Genomic DNA, 18,838 nt, shown 5'->3' with positions numbered 1-18,838 from the left:
CCATTTCTTTTCTGTTTTAGGAGCGAGAGGAACTATTTTTCCGAGCTCTTTGTCTTTGCCACACTGTTCAGGTAAAAGACGATGACAGTGTAGATGGATTGAAGAAAAACCAGTTCTCGAGAAGATCTTGTATATATATTTCATCATCACCCGATGAAGTTGCTTTAGTTGAGGGAATACAGAGGTATGTGTGTAAATAAGGTATTACTTTTTTTTAATCTGGAGATGTAATCAATGAAGTTTGAAAATCGTAATAACAAATATCAAATCATCTAGTGTTAATGATGTTTTTGACGTACAGTCATGACTATTCATAGTTATAAATCAAATAAGCCCACTTTTTTCTCTCAGAAGATAAGGTCAGTTTAAAATCCTTATGACATACTGAAACTGCATAGTTATATATTTGGTGTATTCATTCTCTTTGCGTGTTTTGTTTTACAGACTTGGTTACACCTATCTAAGGCTGAAGGACAATTTTATGGAGATCTTAAATCGGGAAAATAAATTAGAGAAGTGAGTAGTTAAAAATATAACAAAACAGACTCATGAGGACTTTTTACTGATGTGTTTAATAAATTCTTCTTTCCCTATACGTTAACTTTTAATTCAGAAAAGTCAGAAACTGTAAATTTTAGAAAAATAAATGATGATATAATATTTATAATTTTAATAGCCTCTGTAGTTCTGTACTTTCACATAGTCTGTTAGCTTGGAAGTGTATGCAGTTTGTAATATTAACACAACAAAGGCGTGGTCTGGGGTTCATGACCTAATCTAATAGTGCCTAGTAGTTTTAGCAACTTCAGGTGTTTTACCTTGTGATGTGGTAAATTATTTTTCATGTCAACAGGAAATTTCATATACCCCATTTGTTGTACCTTTTAAATACCTCCAGGGATGGTGACTCAACCACCTACCAGTGGTGAGCTGCCTCCCTTATTTGTTATTTGTGACATCCCTTTTCTTTCTATACTAGTTCCATATTCCTTAGTACTCAACATAATTGTCCATATTAGAAGTCATATTTTATTTGATGTGCTTGAAGTCATAATAACCATTTACAAATCTGGAAAAGCAGAGTTGTTTAAAAAATGTTGTGTTTGTGTTTCAGGTTTGAATTACTGGAGGTTTTGAGTTTTGATTCTGTGAGACGGCGAATGAGTGTAATTGTTAAATCTTCAGCAGGTAGGGCTGTTACATTCTGTTCTTCTTGGATGTTTTTGGTTCAGGTTTATCAAAGAATTAAGCATTAATCAGTCTGTGTGTCTTTGTGAAGAAGGGGAACAAGTACCAGCCTAAGTGCAAATGTTAAAGATATTTTTGAAGACTTAGTGATTTGGATTTTGTTTTTGATAAGATAGGTATGTTTGTCTATTTAAAATTCCGTGTGCTATCTCTTTTAGGTGATATATTTCTGTTTTGTAAGGGAGCAGATTCTTCCATATTTCCTAGAGTGAAAGAAGGCAAAATTGAGCAAGTGCGATCCAGAGTTGAACGCAATGCAGTGGTAAGATTCCATTTTATTGATCTGTTAATGTGATGTCAGTGTCAAAAAAATTAAATGTTCTAACCTCCCGCTTGATCTGCTAACAGAGCTGTCTTCCCAGGCATTTTTCTATGCCAGAGTGCACCCTGGCTATATGAATAGCAGTCTCTGCTCCCTTATGTGAATCTGGCTTCCATTGTATCTTCCAAATCTTGCAGTTGTGGTGAAATGAGTACATTAAATATGCACGACTTTGTTATACCAGAGGTCATCAATTAGCTTTTTGGTATGGCACTGTGATGGTTTCATTTAACTTCTGAATGAAAGAAAAGCAAAAAAAAAATCACTGAAGATCTCATCCCAACTTTCAGTCCCAAAACTTAGTAATTATGATTTCCTGCCTTTGATTACTTTACAAGCTATTAAAAGAGCAAATCATTAGGTTAATATAGAATCATAGAATCATAGAACAGCCAGGTTGGAAGAGACCCACCGGCTCATCGAGTCCAACCATTCCTATCAAACACTAAACCATGCCCCTCAGCACCTCGTCCACCCATGCCTTAAACACCTCCAGGGAAGGTGACTCAACCACCTCCCTGGGCAGCCTGCTCCAGTGCCCAATGACCCTTTCTGTGAAGAATTTTTTCCTAATGTCCAGCCTAAACCTCCCCTGGCGGAGCTTGAGGCCATATAGCACCAAATCTGCTGGTTTGGGGGCAACACTGCAGTGATCGTGCTAATACTTAAATTTTTGCTTGCTAAAAACAAGCAATGAACTGCCTAATCACCTTGAAATGAAATTCAGAGTTTGGATTTACCTAAAATGTAGTATTTGGAGTTGTAAAATAGTGAATTTTGCTGTGACCAAAATTATGCAGAACTCATTGCAATGGCATATGTCTGCCAGTCTTATAAATAGAATAAAATTTGTTGGCATCCAGGTGCTCAAACTGAAATCCAAGTATTACTACAGGTCTGTGAAAAATACCCACAGTGTTACTTGTTTCTGTTTTATAGGGAAATTCCAAAACTCTCTGCCAAAGTCCTTTGTAAGATTTACTGTAGGGAATAGCTGTCTGATAATTACAAGTGAAAGAGGCTAATGAAACGGAAATAAGTGTTTACATGTCATCCATTCACTGTCTATTGAGAGAAATCTGGACCAACAGATGTTTCTTTATCCCAGAGCCAACCCTATTTCCAATTATCCTACATACCACAAGCTTCTGAAAGAAGATGCAGGCAGCCCCCTGGCACCTGCCCTCATCAATAACAAGAGTCATGGATCTTTGTTAATACCTCTCCCTAGATTGGTAATAAGTAACCTACTGGATTAAAGTTTATGAGGAAAGAGTTACCGGTTAAATTGTGTTGTGAGAGGTAATGTATTTGAGGTGAAAAACCTTCTGTTCTGCGTCACAGTAGCTTTTTCCTGCCTTACACAGTGTATATACTCTCTTTCTTATCCATCACACAGTCCAAAAGTCTGATTCAATCTGGAACACCCACAGCTAAGTTGTAGTTTTCATTTGACTGTAATGGCACAATTGGATTTTCACTTTCAGCACTCTCTGTGATGCTTTGTCCCTGACTCTGCCGCAACATGACATCAAAATCAGAGTCTGCAGAGCTACTATTTATATTGTTGTTATTTTTTCTGACTCATCTGCCTAATTATACCCATAGGGAAGGAAACCTTTACTTTGTCTCTCCCTTTCCTGGTTACCTCAAACCCAGTTGGCTCACCGAGCTATTTTCTTTTCTGGAGGGCTGAGGTTTGTCCCTCAGGTTGTAGCCGCTTCCAGGGCAGCGCAGAATCAAGGTGACCTGTGATCTAGTCTGTACTGCACTTACTTCACTGAGCCATGGGATTCTTCATGTTGACAGTAAAATCATTCCAATTTTTCAAATATTCCAGCATACACACTAGCAAGAAGCATAAGAATTGTTTTCTAAAAGGCTTTTTGTTTCTTTTGGTTATGTGCTTTAGGAGGGGCTGCGAACATTGTGCGTTGCGTATAAAAAGCTCACAACAAAAGAATATAGCGATGTACAGAAGCTGCTTCAGAATGCAAAATTGGCCCTCCAGGACCGGGAAAAGAAATTGGCAGAAGTCTATGAAAAGATAGAAAGAGATTTTATTTTACTTGGTGCTACAGCTGTTGAAGACCGGTTAGTACATTTCTTATTCTCTTATGTTTAGCAGTGTTACCAAATAGTTGAAGACTCTCTTGTAACTCTTTTTCTAGATTAGAGATTTATTTTGAATAAAAACTTCATTAGAATCAGTTCCATACCCTTAGCTTGCTAAATGTACACATGATAACTTTATAATTTAAGTAAGCTAGTAACAATAGTTAAGTGTACAAAAAATCAGTACATTCAAGCCATTTACATACAGTTCATATAATACCTCATTGAGCAAATTGTAGCATAAAGTTTTGAAGGAAAGAACTACAAAATGGATATTGAGGAAAGGAAGGAAGAATCTTTTAGTCTTAAAATTCAGAAATTCTACTAAAACTGGTAGGTAAATTTAACTCAGCAGTACTTCTTTGATGCTACTAGCTGAAAGCACTGTAAATGTTTTAATTGAAGTACTTGTCTGGGGAATGAAGCATATTGTCTTTTAGGCTTGTATATATGAAAAGTGAAACTTTGAGCACATTGAAAGTGTCAAAATTATTATTTATAATATAATACTCCCTTGAACGTTGTGGCGTTCACACCTTCAGGAAATTTCTTAGGTCTGACAACTTGTATTGAAATTTTTTTTATTTAATTGTAGAAACCTTTCAATAGGAACCTCTAAATTTCTCACTTCCAAGCAGTATCTATCAATGTATGGTATCGATTCACTTCCACAGACTACAAGAAAAAGCTGCTGACACTATCGAAGCACTCCAAAAAGCTGGAATTAAAGTTTGGGTTCTGACAGGAGACAAAATGGAGACTGCTGCAGCTACATGCTATGCTTGCAAACTCTTCCGGAGAAATACACAAATACTTGAGCTAACCACAAAGAAAATTGAGGAGCAAAGTTTACACGATGTGCTTTTTGACCTGAGCAAAACTGTTCTAAGACACAGTGGCAGCTTAACCAGGGATACTTTCTCAGGGTAAGGAAAATGTTGCCTTTTCAACTGGGAACAGGCTTCTGTGCATTTAATAAACAATTAAATAATTGATTGATAACCACAAGTGCAGCAACATATTATGCTTCAACTTCTTTTGTTAGTGTGAATTATTGTATGGCAGTTGAATGTAAGTTTATTCTATATAAGTTTAAATTTTCCATCCTGGTTCTTTCTCTCTCTCATTTGTATTACTGCTTTAAGTATTAAAAGAAAAATCACAGCTGACACTAATTGCATATTTTCTCTACTGCAAAAATATTTCATCTTAGAAAAGATTGTAAAGCAAAGTACTGTTTCTCACTTTTAAAAAGGAGACAGATAGTATCTATTCATGTAATCAGAGTTCATATGATGTGACTTTCTGGATAAAACCAAAGTCAAGGGAAGCAACAATATATGGCCCTCTTTCAAGGGAAGATAATTCTACATTTACAGACAGATGATGGGCAACAGTGTAGTACCAAATCTTCTGGTATGCCTAAAAATACTTGAAGTGCCCAAAATTATAGAGAAATCATTGATTTCTGTGTAGTTTGAATATCCTTTGAAGGATAAGTATTATGTATGCAGAAGTGAAACACAACATTGAATAATATAGAAAAAGGCATTAAAAAGCAAAAAACAGGTATAATAAAAATTAAGCCTTGTGCAGGTAGTAAATTAGGCTACTTATTTGAAGCTTCCTAGGTGGTACATGCTACTTACTCTTATTTTCTAAAACATTGCTCTCATCTTAAGGAAGAAATCGCTGGTCTTCCAGACGTAATCATAGAATCACCAGGTTGGAAAAGACCTCTGTGCACAATGGAGTTATTTTTATTTTTAACATGGAACCAGCTCGCAAGTACATTTTGTATGCATTTGCAATAAGTTTTGTAGTTAAGAAACATCAGACTAACAAACATTTGCAATATTGTTTTAACCTTAGAGTTTCTTTACCTCTTAGCCTTACCGCTTTAAACTATGGGCCAGAACATTTTTCTTAGGTCTCCTTACGCTTTAAGCCCTGTTGGTCTAAGCAAGAACCTTTGTACGTTCAGTTAAATAAATCGTCTTTCTCTGTCATCTGTAGCACATTTAGCTTAAATCACTCAGGACTTATGTCTTGCAGGGTATATTTAAACATGTTTGTTTAACTTTGTGTGCAGTGTCAATTTTCTAGACATTAAGACTCATCAGAATTTTTTGTCTTTGGTGCTAGAGTTGGAAAGTGGGCTAAGACAGTGATAGCAGGTTTCTGTCTGGATGCACAAGCTGAAAATCTTATGCTATGATCCATCAAACATTCAGTACATTGCTTGAACTTTATAATAATACATTTTTGTTTGATAACATTGTATACTAATGGTGTTACGTTATTAGTGCTGAAAATACCTGTGAACTGTTATTAAAAATAGTTTACAGTACTTCGTTTTTCAAAAATATCTTGTGTTCTAGTAGTGATGTTGAAGGTGCTTCAAATACATTAATAAGTATGGTATTTTCCTCACAAAAATCGGTCCTGATGAAACCAAGTTTGTTGGAAACACCCCTCAGAGCAGTGAAACTAGAGCACAAACAAACATCCATGTATGTTTATCCAACAATCACTGCTGACTGAAGCCTGAGGCTGCTGTGTAATGCAGGCAAATGCAAGGTTGCTCTGAAATAACTAGTTTGGATGCCACAGAAAACCACTCTTGTAGTGCACACTATCTCCCCCTATTGTTTAATATGTGTTATTGTGTTAAACTGCTTCACACAGCCATGGTTTTATACTTCTTGCAATGCCCGAATTATTACAGGTGTGCTGCTAATAGATTTATATATAATAATAATACATTGTAGCTTTATAAATAGGAGATATAATTATTATATTTTGATATTAGAAATACAGGCACACCTGTATCAGACTTAGCCTACTTCCTTAAATGTAGACCCTCAGGGAAAAAAACAACAGAACCAAACTATTATTTTCCTCATGAAAGTAGATTTCAGAGTACTAAAGGCCATTCCCTTGTAACTTTGTCTTTATATTATGGAATGTGCAACAAAATTAACTTTGTTCCTGCAACTCTGTTAAACTCACTGTAGTTCCTGGGACCCTTTCACACCAAGCTGAAAAGGTTATGAATCATACACTCACTGGTGGTCATTGAGCTGTCAGATTGCTGCTTTTGATCTGATGAATCACTGAGTATGTTCAACATAATGTATAATCTTAAAATGTTATAAGTAGCAGTCCTGTACAAGGAATTTCCTTTAGAAGTATATTCATTTTACAGTATTCCATACTCATTATTTTTTCATTAATTAATTTTCACCAAAGACCTATTGCCAAATTTAAATTATGTCTGAGAATTTTACAATGACTCTTAGTTTATATTTTATCCCTGAACAGACTTTCAACTGATATGCAAGATTATGGTTTAATTATTGATGGAGCAGCATTATCATTAATAATGAAACCTAGACAAGATGGGAGCTCTGCTAACTACAGAGAGCTCTTTCTTGAAATCTGCAGGAACTGCAGTGCTGTGTTATGCTGTCGAATGGCACCTCTGCAAAAAGCACAGGTTTGTACTTCCTTTTGTAATTGTTTGTTTGCTGTGGATGTATGTAAATACTGAAAGTTAATACTCTCTATGACTTATAATAACGTAAAATGTTGTCCTTCACTTCCTTATCTTCCAAACTGAAAAAGCAAAAAGAAAAAAACTAATAGGGGAAAATTTCTACTGGCAAGCAATTTTAGATAATGGTATGCTAAAATGGCACCGTGCTGTGCACCTGAACTGGATTTATGTACATATTATGCAAATTTTATGGTTGGTACGTGCTGATAAATGAATTTATTTAATGAACTGAAGGAATTGCCTCCTTTTTAATGTAACAAGCATTGAATAGTTTACTATCTGTTGATACTACAAGAACCTGCATTATTTATTACTGTACAGTGATAATTCTTCTTGAAGCTGAGAAAGAAGAATCCAGACAGAAAAATGTGTGCATTATCATTAAGTAATTATTGACTGTTGTTATACTAGTTCGTATCAAGTAAATACATATCTTTCCATTGCTGGAACATCTCAATATACCTGAGAAATTTTTAAAGGAAATAAACATTGGAATACAAGCTTTTTTTTCCTTTTAAATTGTCATGTCTTATTCTCAGTGCTCAGGTACAGCGTATGTAGCATTTATTTTTGTATTTAGCCAGCACTCTTTAAACTTTCTGGAAGTTTGTACAAGTTTTTAGTTGAAGCCAGCTTAGTAACTAATTTACAGAAGTGATCTTTTATAACTGAGAGATTTGAAGTCAATTTTTTTCATAGTTGCTTTCTTAACAGTGTTTAAATACATACAGTCCTATCTTTTCTTAAATGGTAAGAAAAAGTTTCTACACAGACAGGTTGTTGGAATCATTCAGTCTTTAATTTCAGGATTTCTTTGAAATTGTTCTGTCTCTGGAACACTTTCAGTTTATTAGTGCACTTACACAGCATTAGGTCATCTCAACCTCTTCCTTTCTTCTGCTCTTCCTTTCTCCCGTCCATCTCTCTCAAAAGAGTTCAGAAGGATTTGAAAAAATGTGATTTTACATTTGGAGCAAGTATTTTTACTATGAAGAAACTATTGTGATCCTTATGTATAACAGTTGCATTGGTAACACTTATTTTGTGTCCCTTCACAGAATTTCTTATATAACTGTGTGGGTAATTTTTAATTAACTGAAGACTCATGCAAAATAAGCAAAGCATTACAGAGGAGTTTTTAATACTAATTTTTTTCCAGATTGTAAAATTGATTAAGTTATCAAAGGAGCATCCTATCACATTAGCCATTGGTGATGGAGCGAATGATGTCAGTATGATTCTAGAAGCGCATGTTGGTATAGGTAAGTGGTTTTATTAGAATATTAATTCAAACAGAATGAAAAAAAAAATATTTCTTAAAAATAGACAGTCTCAAAGAATCAGGTTATGTATTTTATAGACAACGTTCAGTGAATTTACACCAGGAATTTTGTGAGGTACAGTGGTGATTTCATATTAGATCGATGTCATACCATTAATACATTATTTTTCAAATAATTGTGTCTTTGAAATAGTTCTTCAGTTATTAAACAGCTTCATCACTTTTTTTTAAAGGAATCATTGGCAAAGAAGGTCGTCAAGCAGCGAGAAACAGTGACTATGCAATACCTAAATTTAAACATTTGAAAAAAATGTTGCTTGTTCATGGGCATTTTTATTATGTTAGGATATCTGAACTTGTGCAATACTTCTTTTATAAGGTAGGAGAATGCTTATTCTAATTACATAAATCTCAAGCTTACATAGTAATGCCTGACTATGTACAGTTTGCACATTCAATGGTACAAAAAAGCAATAATTCCATAAAGAGATTTTCTTGAGTGCCAGATGCACAGTTGAAATGGGATTATTGTTTTTATTCAGACCATGAAGTGAAATAGCTTTTATATAGATACTTTCTGCAATCTATGAGATGTTTAAAAGAAAATTCACCTTGTCTTTTTTCCCCTGTCTTTACGTATTCCAACAGACTGTTATACTTATTTTCAGTACCTTCTGGCTTCTCACTACAGTGGCGTTTTTAAATCAAGATGAAAATAGTATTTGAGAATGTAACTTAGTTTGTTAGTTTCGAAATTAATTGGGATAGTGTAGGTTGAGGAAGTTTGTTACGTGCCTCCCCCTGTTTAGGCAATTCTGTTATGTCTAAATGTTGAAATCCAGAGTTCTTTCAGTAAACAGTGAAATATTATCGAAAGGAACCTTCAGAAGATAATTCAAGGTCTTGGTGTTTGACTGTATATGTTGTTAGGAGAGGATGAAGTTTGGTGTCACAGCAGGGAATATCTTAAAATTACTTTGCTGAGAACCTTGCTAACCAGAGTATCCATGTTTGCTTATCGCAGTTTGTGTCCTCCTGTGGGTTTTGCCTTATTTAGCTTGCCTTAACTCAACTTGTGGTCCTGGGTCACAAAATTCATTGCCCTTGCATTTGCATCTGTAGACTTACAAGTTTACTTTCAAAATATTTTATGTATTTTTCTTAGCAGTACTCCCTTAAGGTGAGAAATGTGTTTATTATATGGAGCTCTTTGTACAATTCCTGCAGTGTTTACTATTAGTAGTGTTATAAAAATGATACACATGGCTACAGCACTGAACAGCATATAGATTAGTGCTTGTATTTCCCTTGACAGCTGTGTCACTTTGTCTTTCAGAATGTCTGCTTCATTTTTCCTCAGTTTTTATATCAGTTCTTCTGTGGATTTTCACAACAGGTTAGTTTTCTTTTTCCTCACTGCCAGATTTTCTCTTCAGCATTTTAAAAAATCTGAATCCTTTAATGTTGTTGCCTGTTCAGCTGAGAAAATTTCTAGGTTAATTTACAAATTTTAAAAAGAAGAGCATCGCTTGTGGTTGGTATGGTTTTCAGTGGCAATTGCAGTTAACTAATGGAAATAAATTCTATTAATTATCATGAAAGCAATGTTATTTTTCATATCAGAAAATACAAGAATCCAAAATTTGCAAATAGCTAAGTGAAATGTCTGTGGGAAATGTAGTGTATGTTAGGTTTAAGTTTATTGAACGTGGACAGAGTCAATCCTGAAAGATAAGCAGTTGGACTGGCGACTCTTTTTTAGAATGCAGAATGAAAATGGGAGAATAAACTATAATCTTCTCTGGTGTATACAAGTATGAATGGCAAACCAGACTAATAGTGGCATTCAGTTCGCTGAAAATGGAGAAATAAACACAAAGATAGAGTAAAAATGAACTACTGCTCACCAGAAAAGTGCCATCATTCAGGAGAGGATCCAATATTCTTTCTAATTTTTTTGTTTATTTGCTTTTCCCCTTTGCTGTCATCCAATTTGTGCAGAAAAATCTACCTTTTTTAATCTGAAGGAGAGAGCAAAAAACCAAAGGAACAAGTGACCAGACTTAGACAAAGAGAGGATTAAGTTTTCAGGATTAAATTGGACAAGAGGAGGATTTAATTGGGAGAAAATAGTACTGTTGCTTTGAATTTGTGGAATGTTTCAAAAGAAAGCTCCAGAAGGATTAAAAATGACAGTACTATATTCTTTTTTAGTCTGTTTTGGTTTTAATGTCAAGTGACCCCTAAAAGATTTCTAGGGTTTTATCAAGCATTACTAGGATTTCGATATTAAAGCATGTGTTGATGAAAATTCAGTATTATTTACTATTCTTTTCAGTGCTAAATGTAGTTCTGAATTGAAAAGGGGGATTTAACAGCAACTTTTAAGGCATAAATGATCACTAAGTAGGTTCTGGGAAATAAGCAATTCTATCTGTAGGGTGATGTGGTAATTTTGAGAGTTATAATGATGTTATTATCGCATCTTATATAGAAGCTCTGAGTACTCCCCCTTCCCTTCCTCCCTGCCTGTCTTCATGTTGTATAGATGTGGAGGAGATAAAAGGGATGGTTGGATGTTCCAGAGATGAATTTAGGGTAGTTTGGAATTGGTTTTACAGCTGAAATGTCAGAAGGGGCTGATATGTGAACCAGACTATTAAATCAATCTTTTATCTGACCTTTTGTTCTCCAGATGAATAGGGTACAAGTGCAAAGTTGTCTTATATCAATTAGCAGCTGTTGGGGGATGTTTGCCTTCATTCTGAAGGGATATAGGTGGGTTTTTTTCTGAAGCAGTTGACTCGTTCATTTAAAATCAAGTGTCATGCAGTGGATTATTTTAAAATTCAGACTAGCTGATTTATTTCTTTTCTATCTACAGACTTTATACGATACTGCGTATCTAACACTGTACAATATCAGCTTCACTTCCCTTCCTATCCTCTTATACGGTCTAATGGAACAACATGTCAGTGCAGACACACTCAAGAGAGAGCCTTCCTTATACAGGTAAAATTCATCCATTGTGCCCCAAAGTTTGACTGTTCGATTGTGAGATCTCTCTCTGAAGTCCTCATGATTTCTGTATCACAAGGTTACAGCATAACATCAACTGTGCTGCCACAGAAGGGTTGAAGATCGTGTGCACAGTCTACAAGCTACAATAAATTCACATGTATTTTCACATGTAGATTTATATACTTTGATCCACGCCATTCATTTGCTATACTAGTGAGAACAAAATAGAAACTGCTGTTCCACCAATAAAACTATGATTTATTAATTACTCTATTTTCTTCAGCCATGGAGAACAGTGTATTTTAAAAAGAGAAAACATGCTATTTCTTCCACGTACATTTTATTCTCAAAGAAGAGAGGGCTGAATGGTAATGTCATACCACAGGATATATTCTCTGTGGTGTTCAACGTTGTCCTCCACATATTGTTGACTCACTTCTGGGCATTGGAATTGCGACGGGTTTAGATTTTTAGCCACCTGAAATACAGCTCTTGCCAATTAACTGCGTGTGACCATGTAAATTAGTAACAGTGCCCAGTTTTGCTTCTTGTAGCTGCAAAACCAGTACGTTTCAGAGAGTGCTAGCTGTAGATAATCAAAGAGCAAACATTTTTTGAGGGACATAATATTAGATGCCCAAAATGTAGTCAATACAGTTTGTTTTCACCTACGAAATTGGAAGATGAATGCAAGATACTACCGTTGAACCCCCCGCCCCCATTTTATATATGATATATAAGAGAACATTCTTTTATGTTTGTTTTAAATGTTTTTCAGTTCAGAAATGGTCAGTCAGAAGACCTTTTTGGTTTTTGAAAGCTAGCGGAGATAATTGGTCAAAGCATTTGGTTTTTGATATCTGACAGAGTCTATTCCTAAGCTGTTCTGAGCAATACTGCAGCTGTTCTAGGCCAGATGAGGCCGCTGTTAACCAGTCAGTTTTGCACTCTGTGTTGGTAATCTGCAGGGAGAAATTACTTCATGTGTTTATTGAACAGGTTTTCAAGTGCATATGGTGAAAATATGGGTTGATAGTTCATGTTTCTGTAATTCAGGGTTTTCATTTAACTGTGTTTTGACTTACTGTGATGTGGCTTATGATACATTATGATACGTTCCAAGTTAGTGTATATCATTCTGTGTGCAAGAACTTAAGTTGTAACATTTAAAATATTCTGTAATAAGAAAATGCCTGCTAGTGAACAATTTTCTTGTTGACCAGTCCCTCTGGTTTTGGTGGGAAAACAATGGAGAAACCAAATATCTTGTTTTGTTACAATGTTCTATATAGAAGTAAACCCTGGGAAATAAGCAAAGTCTCCAGAGTCCTCTAGTGTCTCAATTGAAAATCAACAGTGGATCATCACGTAAATAGCAAATAGTGGAAAAAAGATACCTTCTGTAAAGATTGAGAAAGAAATGAGTGCAGCACAGGAGAACTTACCATATAGTTGAAATAGACGTAATTACAGGCAGCAGTCAAGAAGGCTTAGTAAAAATTAAGTTAAAAAGAGAGGACGCTCAGGAAGAATTTGAATATTAAGTGGTAGGCAGTTGTTGTGTGGAAATATGGTAGTTTTGCATGCAATCTCTTAATTGTTTTTTCCAAAAAACACAATATGAGTAACGTCATTTTTCTATATTTCTCTTGTTTTACGCAGAGATGTTGCCAAGAATGCTTTGCTGCGCTGGCGTGCATTTATTTATTGGACATTCCTAGGAGTGTTTGATGCTGTGGTATTTTTCTTTGGTGCCTATTTCTTGTTTGACAACACAATTCTGACCAGCAATGGACAGGTTAGTGTTGGATTTGATCTATCAAAAGTAATTTTTTTAATGTTGAGTGTGCTATGACCATAGTTTTAATTATTTTCTTCAAGATTTCCAGCACGGATGATAACTGTTTTGTGAGTTATGATGAGATAGGTGGGTTATCTGTTTATCAAAGTCTGGACTATGCAGTCGGAACTCTGTGTATTGGTAAACACAGGCCTAGTAAGACATAGAACTAGCCAACTTTGGAGAAATATATATTGTAAATTCCAAGTATTCCTTCAGAATCTACATAGTAACTTTTCTATTTTGTGCCTAACATGCATCTGATGAATATCTGATTAAGACATCAAAAGACTCTTGGTAGTGTAGTTATGAATGATCATAGAAGAGCTTAACTATAACAAGCTTTTTAGTATTTTAATTGTTTTTACATATGACAGCTTAAAATAATCTCTCTACTTGTTTTGCGGTCACATGAATGCAAATTTTAAGAACTTTTGCATTTTATTTTACCCATTGATATTTTGGTCTATTTTATTTGTGTGCTTTTTTTTTTCTTTTTGCTACTTGCTTCTCTTCCTATCCTCAGCTAATGACAACCAGCACTCACATGGTAAGACTATTGTGGATTTGTCATGATATCCATTTCATCTTTCACTGTTCTTTAATTAAACTCTTAAAGAGCAGTTAAATATTTCCTTTAATTATTTCAAAATATCACTTAAACCTATAGATAGAAATATTCTTTATTGCTACTTCGTAAGTTTTTAAAATATAAAGAGTTGATGTAGAGTGTAAGGTTTTTTAGGGCATATGAGGTGTGGTAAACAACCATGGACGTTATAAAAAAATAGGCTTTTTGCTTCCTTGCATTTTGTTATTTTGTTCTGTGCTTTTCTGAAACCTATGTTTTGTTGCTGACACTCTGTTACAGAAAATTTATTATATTCTATTCTGTTAAGTGCTTAAATGGCTTTAGAAAAGACCCCCAAAGCGAGAGAAAATAAACTGGGCATGATTTTGTTGCCTATGTGTGATATACACATTTGGTAGAAATGCGATATTCCAATATCATTAAGTACCATATTTGTGACATCTGTTAGGGAAATGAATTTATAGTGTGTGAGAGAACAGTTGTTAAAGATCTTTCCTAAGGACAGAATGAATTATCATGAGGCATAACTGTGCACTGCAGCACTTTTTCTGATACCATTATGTTGTTAGATGTTCAAAATGCAGCATCAGCTTGTATTTATAGTCCATAAAATTAGACTTCTCATACCTGTACATATTTTGTAAATGAGTTATATTCCAAATATGCTGACCAGGTTCCTTTTTGAAATTTTAGTCTGCTTCTATTGCAGATATTAAATCAAATCCTTCATGATAAAGCTCTAAAGCTAGTCTAATTTCCAAATTTTGAATGTGTATGTGTACAACTTAGATACCCATGTTAATAGTTTATGATAAAATGTATTGCTTGATGACACATTCGGACTCTACATGTTAACAAAAAGATTTAAAAGACGAGTAGTATAAGTATAGTCAATGCTGAAAAGAGATTGCGAGTTTTTCTAACTCGCACCATCCCACATTGCTGTTTACCTTTCTTTGTGCTAAATTAGCAGCCTTACAAAGTCAGGTGTCCTTGTGCTATGACCTCATTTTCTGAGCTAAAAAATTGAGTAGGTAGAGGTTGCAGCCTGATGCTTTCTGTATAGCTTGACAAACAGAGATGGGGGGTTGATTCAACTCTTTTATTTAATCTACCAGCTTTTATTGGAAACATGGACATATCTGTTCAGTATGCAGAAATTTAGACTGACACTGGGCTCTCCAAGTGTTGCCAGATATGACATACGAGTCATATTTGTTAAAATTTAACTGCAAGAAGAAAGTCAGTAAATATTTGCATAACTTGAAATTCCTGAACCAGATTCCTGTCCAGTTTTAACTGCACTGGTTTTTTTTATTCTTTTCTTTTCTCCTTAAGGCATACAAAATATTGTAACAAGGGCATGACACTGTTCAACTTTTACATTAAATAACTAAGTAAAAGTCAAATCAAAATGCTGAAGGTTTTCTGCACTTCATCTTGCATTCTGTACGCTTGTTCATATATTGAGTAATTTTACAATAATGAAATGGTTACTCAGAATAATGAATCTTTCAGCCAGTCATGTGTGTTGGGGTTTTTTAATGATTTTCTGTTCTCACTTGGTCAGATTATCTCAGCTTAGTTTACTACAGATGTGTCTTGTCTCTGGCTGCAGTCTCCACTCAGGGTTGTAGGGTTTTTTTTAGCAGCACATTTGTGTGATCACTTGCCCATGTGTATTCCCTATCATCTAACATTGGGTGAGCTTATATAGAATAACGTAAATGGGGAGACACCCTGGTGGTGATCCAGTTCAATTCTTTGCTTTGTGCAGTTGCTCAAGACTTTGTCTAGTCTTTTTTGAGTTTTGGGTATCACTGAGAATGGAGATTGGTAACCTTTGTGGTCAACTTGTTCCAATGTTCTTCTGCCTCCATAATACCTAATACCTAAGCAGAAATTTTCTTGTTGACGAAGAGATCTATTACAGTTCTTTGTCCTTGTAATTGTTCTTCAAATATTTGTGGGCAGCTACTAGGTTGTTCCTTAACCTCCCCTCAACCAGACTAAGTTCTTCAGCCTCTCTTCATGGGAGAGCTACACAGTGTTGTTGATCTTGGTTGCCTGCCGCTTGATCATTTCCAATTTTTTTCACATCCTTCCTAAACTGAAGGGCCCCAAACTGGGCATGGTGTTCCAGGTTTAATCTCATTGTGCCTGAATAGAGGAGGATGCTAACCTTTCTTGATTCAGTGGCCATGTTCCTCCTCATACAGCCAAGTTTGCAGTTCCCCTTATTTAGAGAACAGGCACAGTATAGGCTTGTATTCAACCCGGAGTCCACTGTAACCCCACTGCAACTTACTTTTCAGCAGGACCAGTTAGTTCTGATATCTGATGTTACTCCTCTGTAGATGTAAGATTTTGTACTTTTCCTTATTGAACTTCCTAAGATATCTGTTAGCCCACTTCTCAGATCAACAGAGGTCCCTCTGGATTAAGATTCTGCTGCTCATTGTCAGCCATTCTCAGTTTTTGTACCACCTGGCAATTTGCTCATGGTGCTCTGTGCCACCATTGAGGCCACTGACAGATATTCAGCAATATCAGCCCCAATATAGGTCCCTGGCATAGTTAACTCATTGCCAAGCATCCGATCAAACATGAAGTTGTTGATCACTAAACTTTGAGTCCAGTGGTTAAGTCAGTTTTCAGCCCAAGTAGTAGGCTGTTTACCAGCTCAGGCTGCCTTATCTCCCAAAGAATACTGTCAAATGCCTTGCTAATTTCAAAATGGATTGCATCCACTGCTCTTCCTCCCTTAACCATTCCTTAACCTGTTACTCCCACACTGTTGGCAGCTCCTTTCCTTCCCAGGCTTTGCTGGTAAATGCAAGGAGCAAGCTTTGTTCTTGAAGGATATCCAGAGTACCAAATACTTCATTTTTTTTAACACCTTCCCCTAGTTTGCCTTACCACTCCATCAGTGGACTTACATTTTCCCTTTGAAACTAGGATACCTGTAAATATCCTTCCTGCTACCTTCAACATCCCTCACTAATCTTAATTTGAGCTGAGCTTCAGGCTATGTGATTTTGTTCCTATGTACTCAGCTGATGCTTTTATGCTACCCGTTTGCTGCCTGCCCATATTGTCATCTCTTGTATGCTCCCATTTTGCCCATTGAGAAATGTCCTGTTTGGCCAACTGCATCTTTTGCTGAAATTTCCTGTCTTCCTGCAGAAGAGGGTTCATGAGATCACCCTTTTTCTCTTTCAAAAATCATTCATGTCTCTTGGGCACCCTTCTCTTTCATGGGTGCGATGCTCTGAATAAAACTGTCTCTTCTAAAATACAGTGTCCTAGCTGTGCTTACTTTCCCAACATTTGTCTTGATACTTGACTTGGTCATCTCATTGCTGCTGCAGTCCATGCAATCCTCTGTGACTGTGTTCACCACCAGTTCTTCTCTCCATCAGTATTAATGATCATTTCTGCATACTTGAAAAGCTGAATTTTATGATGCAGGTGGGGAGGGAATAAACCAGAAGCGTTCAGAAGTGTTTTATCTTAAAATGTAGGTAGAAAGTTTATGTACCTAAATGGCTTTGGTTATCACAGTCTTCCTCGTACTGTTACTCATCTGTATAGCATGCTGTTGAACCTCCAAGAAATTATGGAACACCAAGGACAGCAGAGGAGGGAGACCAAAATAAAGATAATTTTGAAGAAGACTGATGAAATTATTACAGCTTGTTTGTAAACCTCAGTGATTTGTTAACTATGATGCATTTCATTTTTATTAAAAAATTTAGCTGTGAAATTTAGGTTGAGTGCATTGATTGTGGGTTTTTCCTGTCTGTGAAATCTGAGGTGTGTGCACGCAAGGGCGAGAAACCAAACCAATTTCCACTGGATAGATCACGTAAGAATTCAGTGTTGTTGCTTGGGAGTCAGCTCCTGATACCGAGCAATGCATAGCTTTAAGATGTCCATTCTGGACAATGCATTGTGTAGTGGACAATATTATCTATAACTGCTTTGGTCCTTTTTTTATAGGTGTTTGGAAACTGGACCTTCGGAACACTGGTATTTACTGTGCTTGTATTCACGGTTACGTTGAAGGTAAAGTATGCTGCACTTTATCCACTGAAACTTTATTAGAGCTCATTTTCTAATTGCTGCTTACTTATACGGGCTCCTCTTTATGACCATACCTTGTTGTATTAGTTTAAGTAAGTTTAAATACAGATTTTGCTATCTGTGTCTTCTTAACTGTGCTCAAAACTGAAAAACATTTTTTGGCTAATTCTGTGTAGTGTCCTTCTCCTTTTTCAAAGGCTGTATTCTTATTTCATCTCCTGTTGAGTATTCTGTTGCTGCTAGATAGTAATAATAATACCATATAATCTTGTTTGGGTTTTTTTCAGCTTGCACTAGATACACACTATTGGACATGGATAAATCACTTCGTGATCTGGGGATCACTTGTATTCTACATTATCTTTTCTCTGCTCTGGGGAGGAATTATTTGGTATGAACCCTAATATAAGTTGCATTGCAAATGTTATTTCAACAATAGTTGTTATAAAGTTGTGATATACTTCACTTGTTTTCACCCAACAGAATGATATTTAGCTTTTATGTATTGCAGAACTCTCAGGAGTCACATTTTAAACACATCAGTAATCCTATGCCTTGTGATGTGTGTGTCGGATTGGATCCGAGGGACCTGGGTTGTGTTCGGGGATTCGTTTCTATAACTTTGGGAAGTCGCACCTCTGTGTCTTGGCTGTGCACACCAATATCTTGGTGTGTTTATGTTTGCTGGAGCCAGAATAAATAGTGCTTTTGATTTTCACCCTGGGAGTGACCTAATTGGCCTCCAGATCACCACACAGACAAAGGAATCCACT

General features: G+C 35.8%; 1 protein-coding gene across 10 annotated transcripts in view; it reads left to right on the top strand.

Annotated features, from left to right (window-relative positions):
* The window catches only part of ATP11A (ATPase phospholipid transporting 11A), a 117,651-nt gene that overhangs the window by 86,684 nt on the left and 12,129 nt on the right, over nucleotides 1-18,838 (top strand). For 7 of the 10 annotated variants that reach the window (XR_011339190.1, XM_069877891.1, XM_069877882.1 and 4 more), the window contains exons 14-28: nucleotides 21-184; nucleotides 445-516; nucleotides 1,115-1,188; nucleotides 1,407-1,510; nucleotides 3,483-3,664; nucleotides 4,360-4,611; nucleotides 7,010-7,184; nucleotides 8,404-8,506; nucleotides 8,760-8,905; nucleotides 9,863-9,922; nucleotides 11,411-11,538; nucleotides 13,210-13,345; nucleotides 13,914-13,937; nucleotides 17,982-18,047; nucleotides 18,353-18,456. Coding sequence is in view for 9 of the 10 variants with exons in the window: in XM_069877891.1 (XP_069733992.1) it covers nucleotides 21-184; nucleotides 445-516; nucleotides 1,115-1,188; nucleotides 1,407-1,510; nucleotides 3,483-3,664; nucleotides 4,360-4,611; nucleotides 7,010-7,184; nucleotides 8,404-8,506; nucleotides 8,760-8,905; nucleotides 9,863-9,922; nucleotides 11,411-11,538; nucleotides 13,210-13,345; nucleotides 13,914-13,937; nucleotides 17,982-18,047; nucleotides 18,353-18,456 (1,790 nt within the window). In the remaining variant the exon portion in view is untranslated. The remainder of the gene's footprint in view (nucleotides 1-20; nucleotides 185-444; nucleotides 517-1,114; nucleotides 1,189-1,406; nucleotides 1,511-3,482; nucleotides 3,665-4,359; nucleotides 4,612-7,009; nucleotides 7,185-8,403; nucleotides 8,507-8,759; nucleotides 8,906-9,862; nucleotides 9,923-11,410; nucleotides 11,539-13,209; nucleotides 13,346-13,913; nucleotides 13,938-17,981; nucleotides 18,048-18,352; nucleotides 18,457-18,838) is intronic. The other 3 variants (XM_069877873.1, XM_069877924.1, XM_069877932.1) reach the window with 1 other exon arrangement.

This window comes from Phaenicophaeus curvirostris, chromosome 1, assembly GCF_032191515.1.
Source record: "Phaenicophaeus curvirostris isolate KB17595 chromosome 1, BPBGC_Pcur_1.0, whole genome shotgun sequence".
Taxonomy (NCBI): domain Eukaryota; kingdom Metazoa; phylum Chordata; class Aves; order Cuculiformes; family Cuculidae; genus Phaenicophaeus; species Phaenicophaeus curvirostris.
The sequence above is the reverse complement of the archived record's forward strand: the minus strand, read 5'-3'. Positions and strand labels throughout refer to the sequence as shown.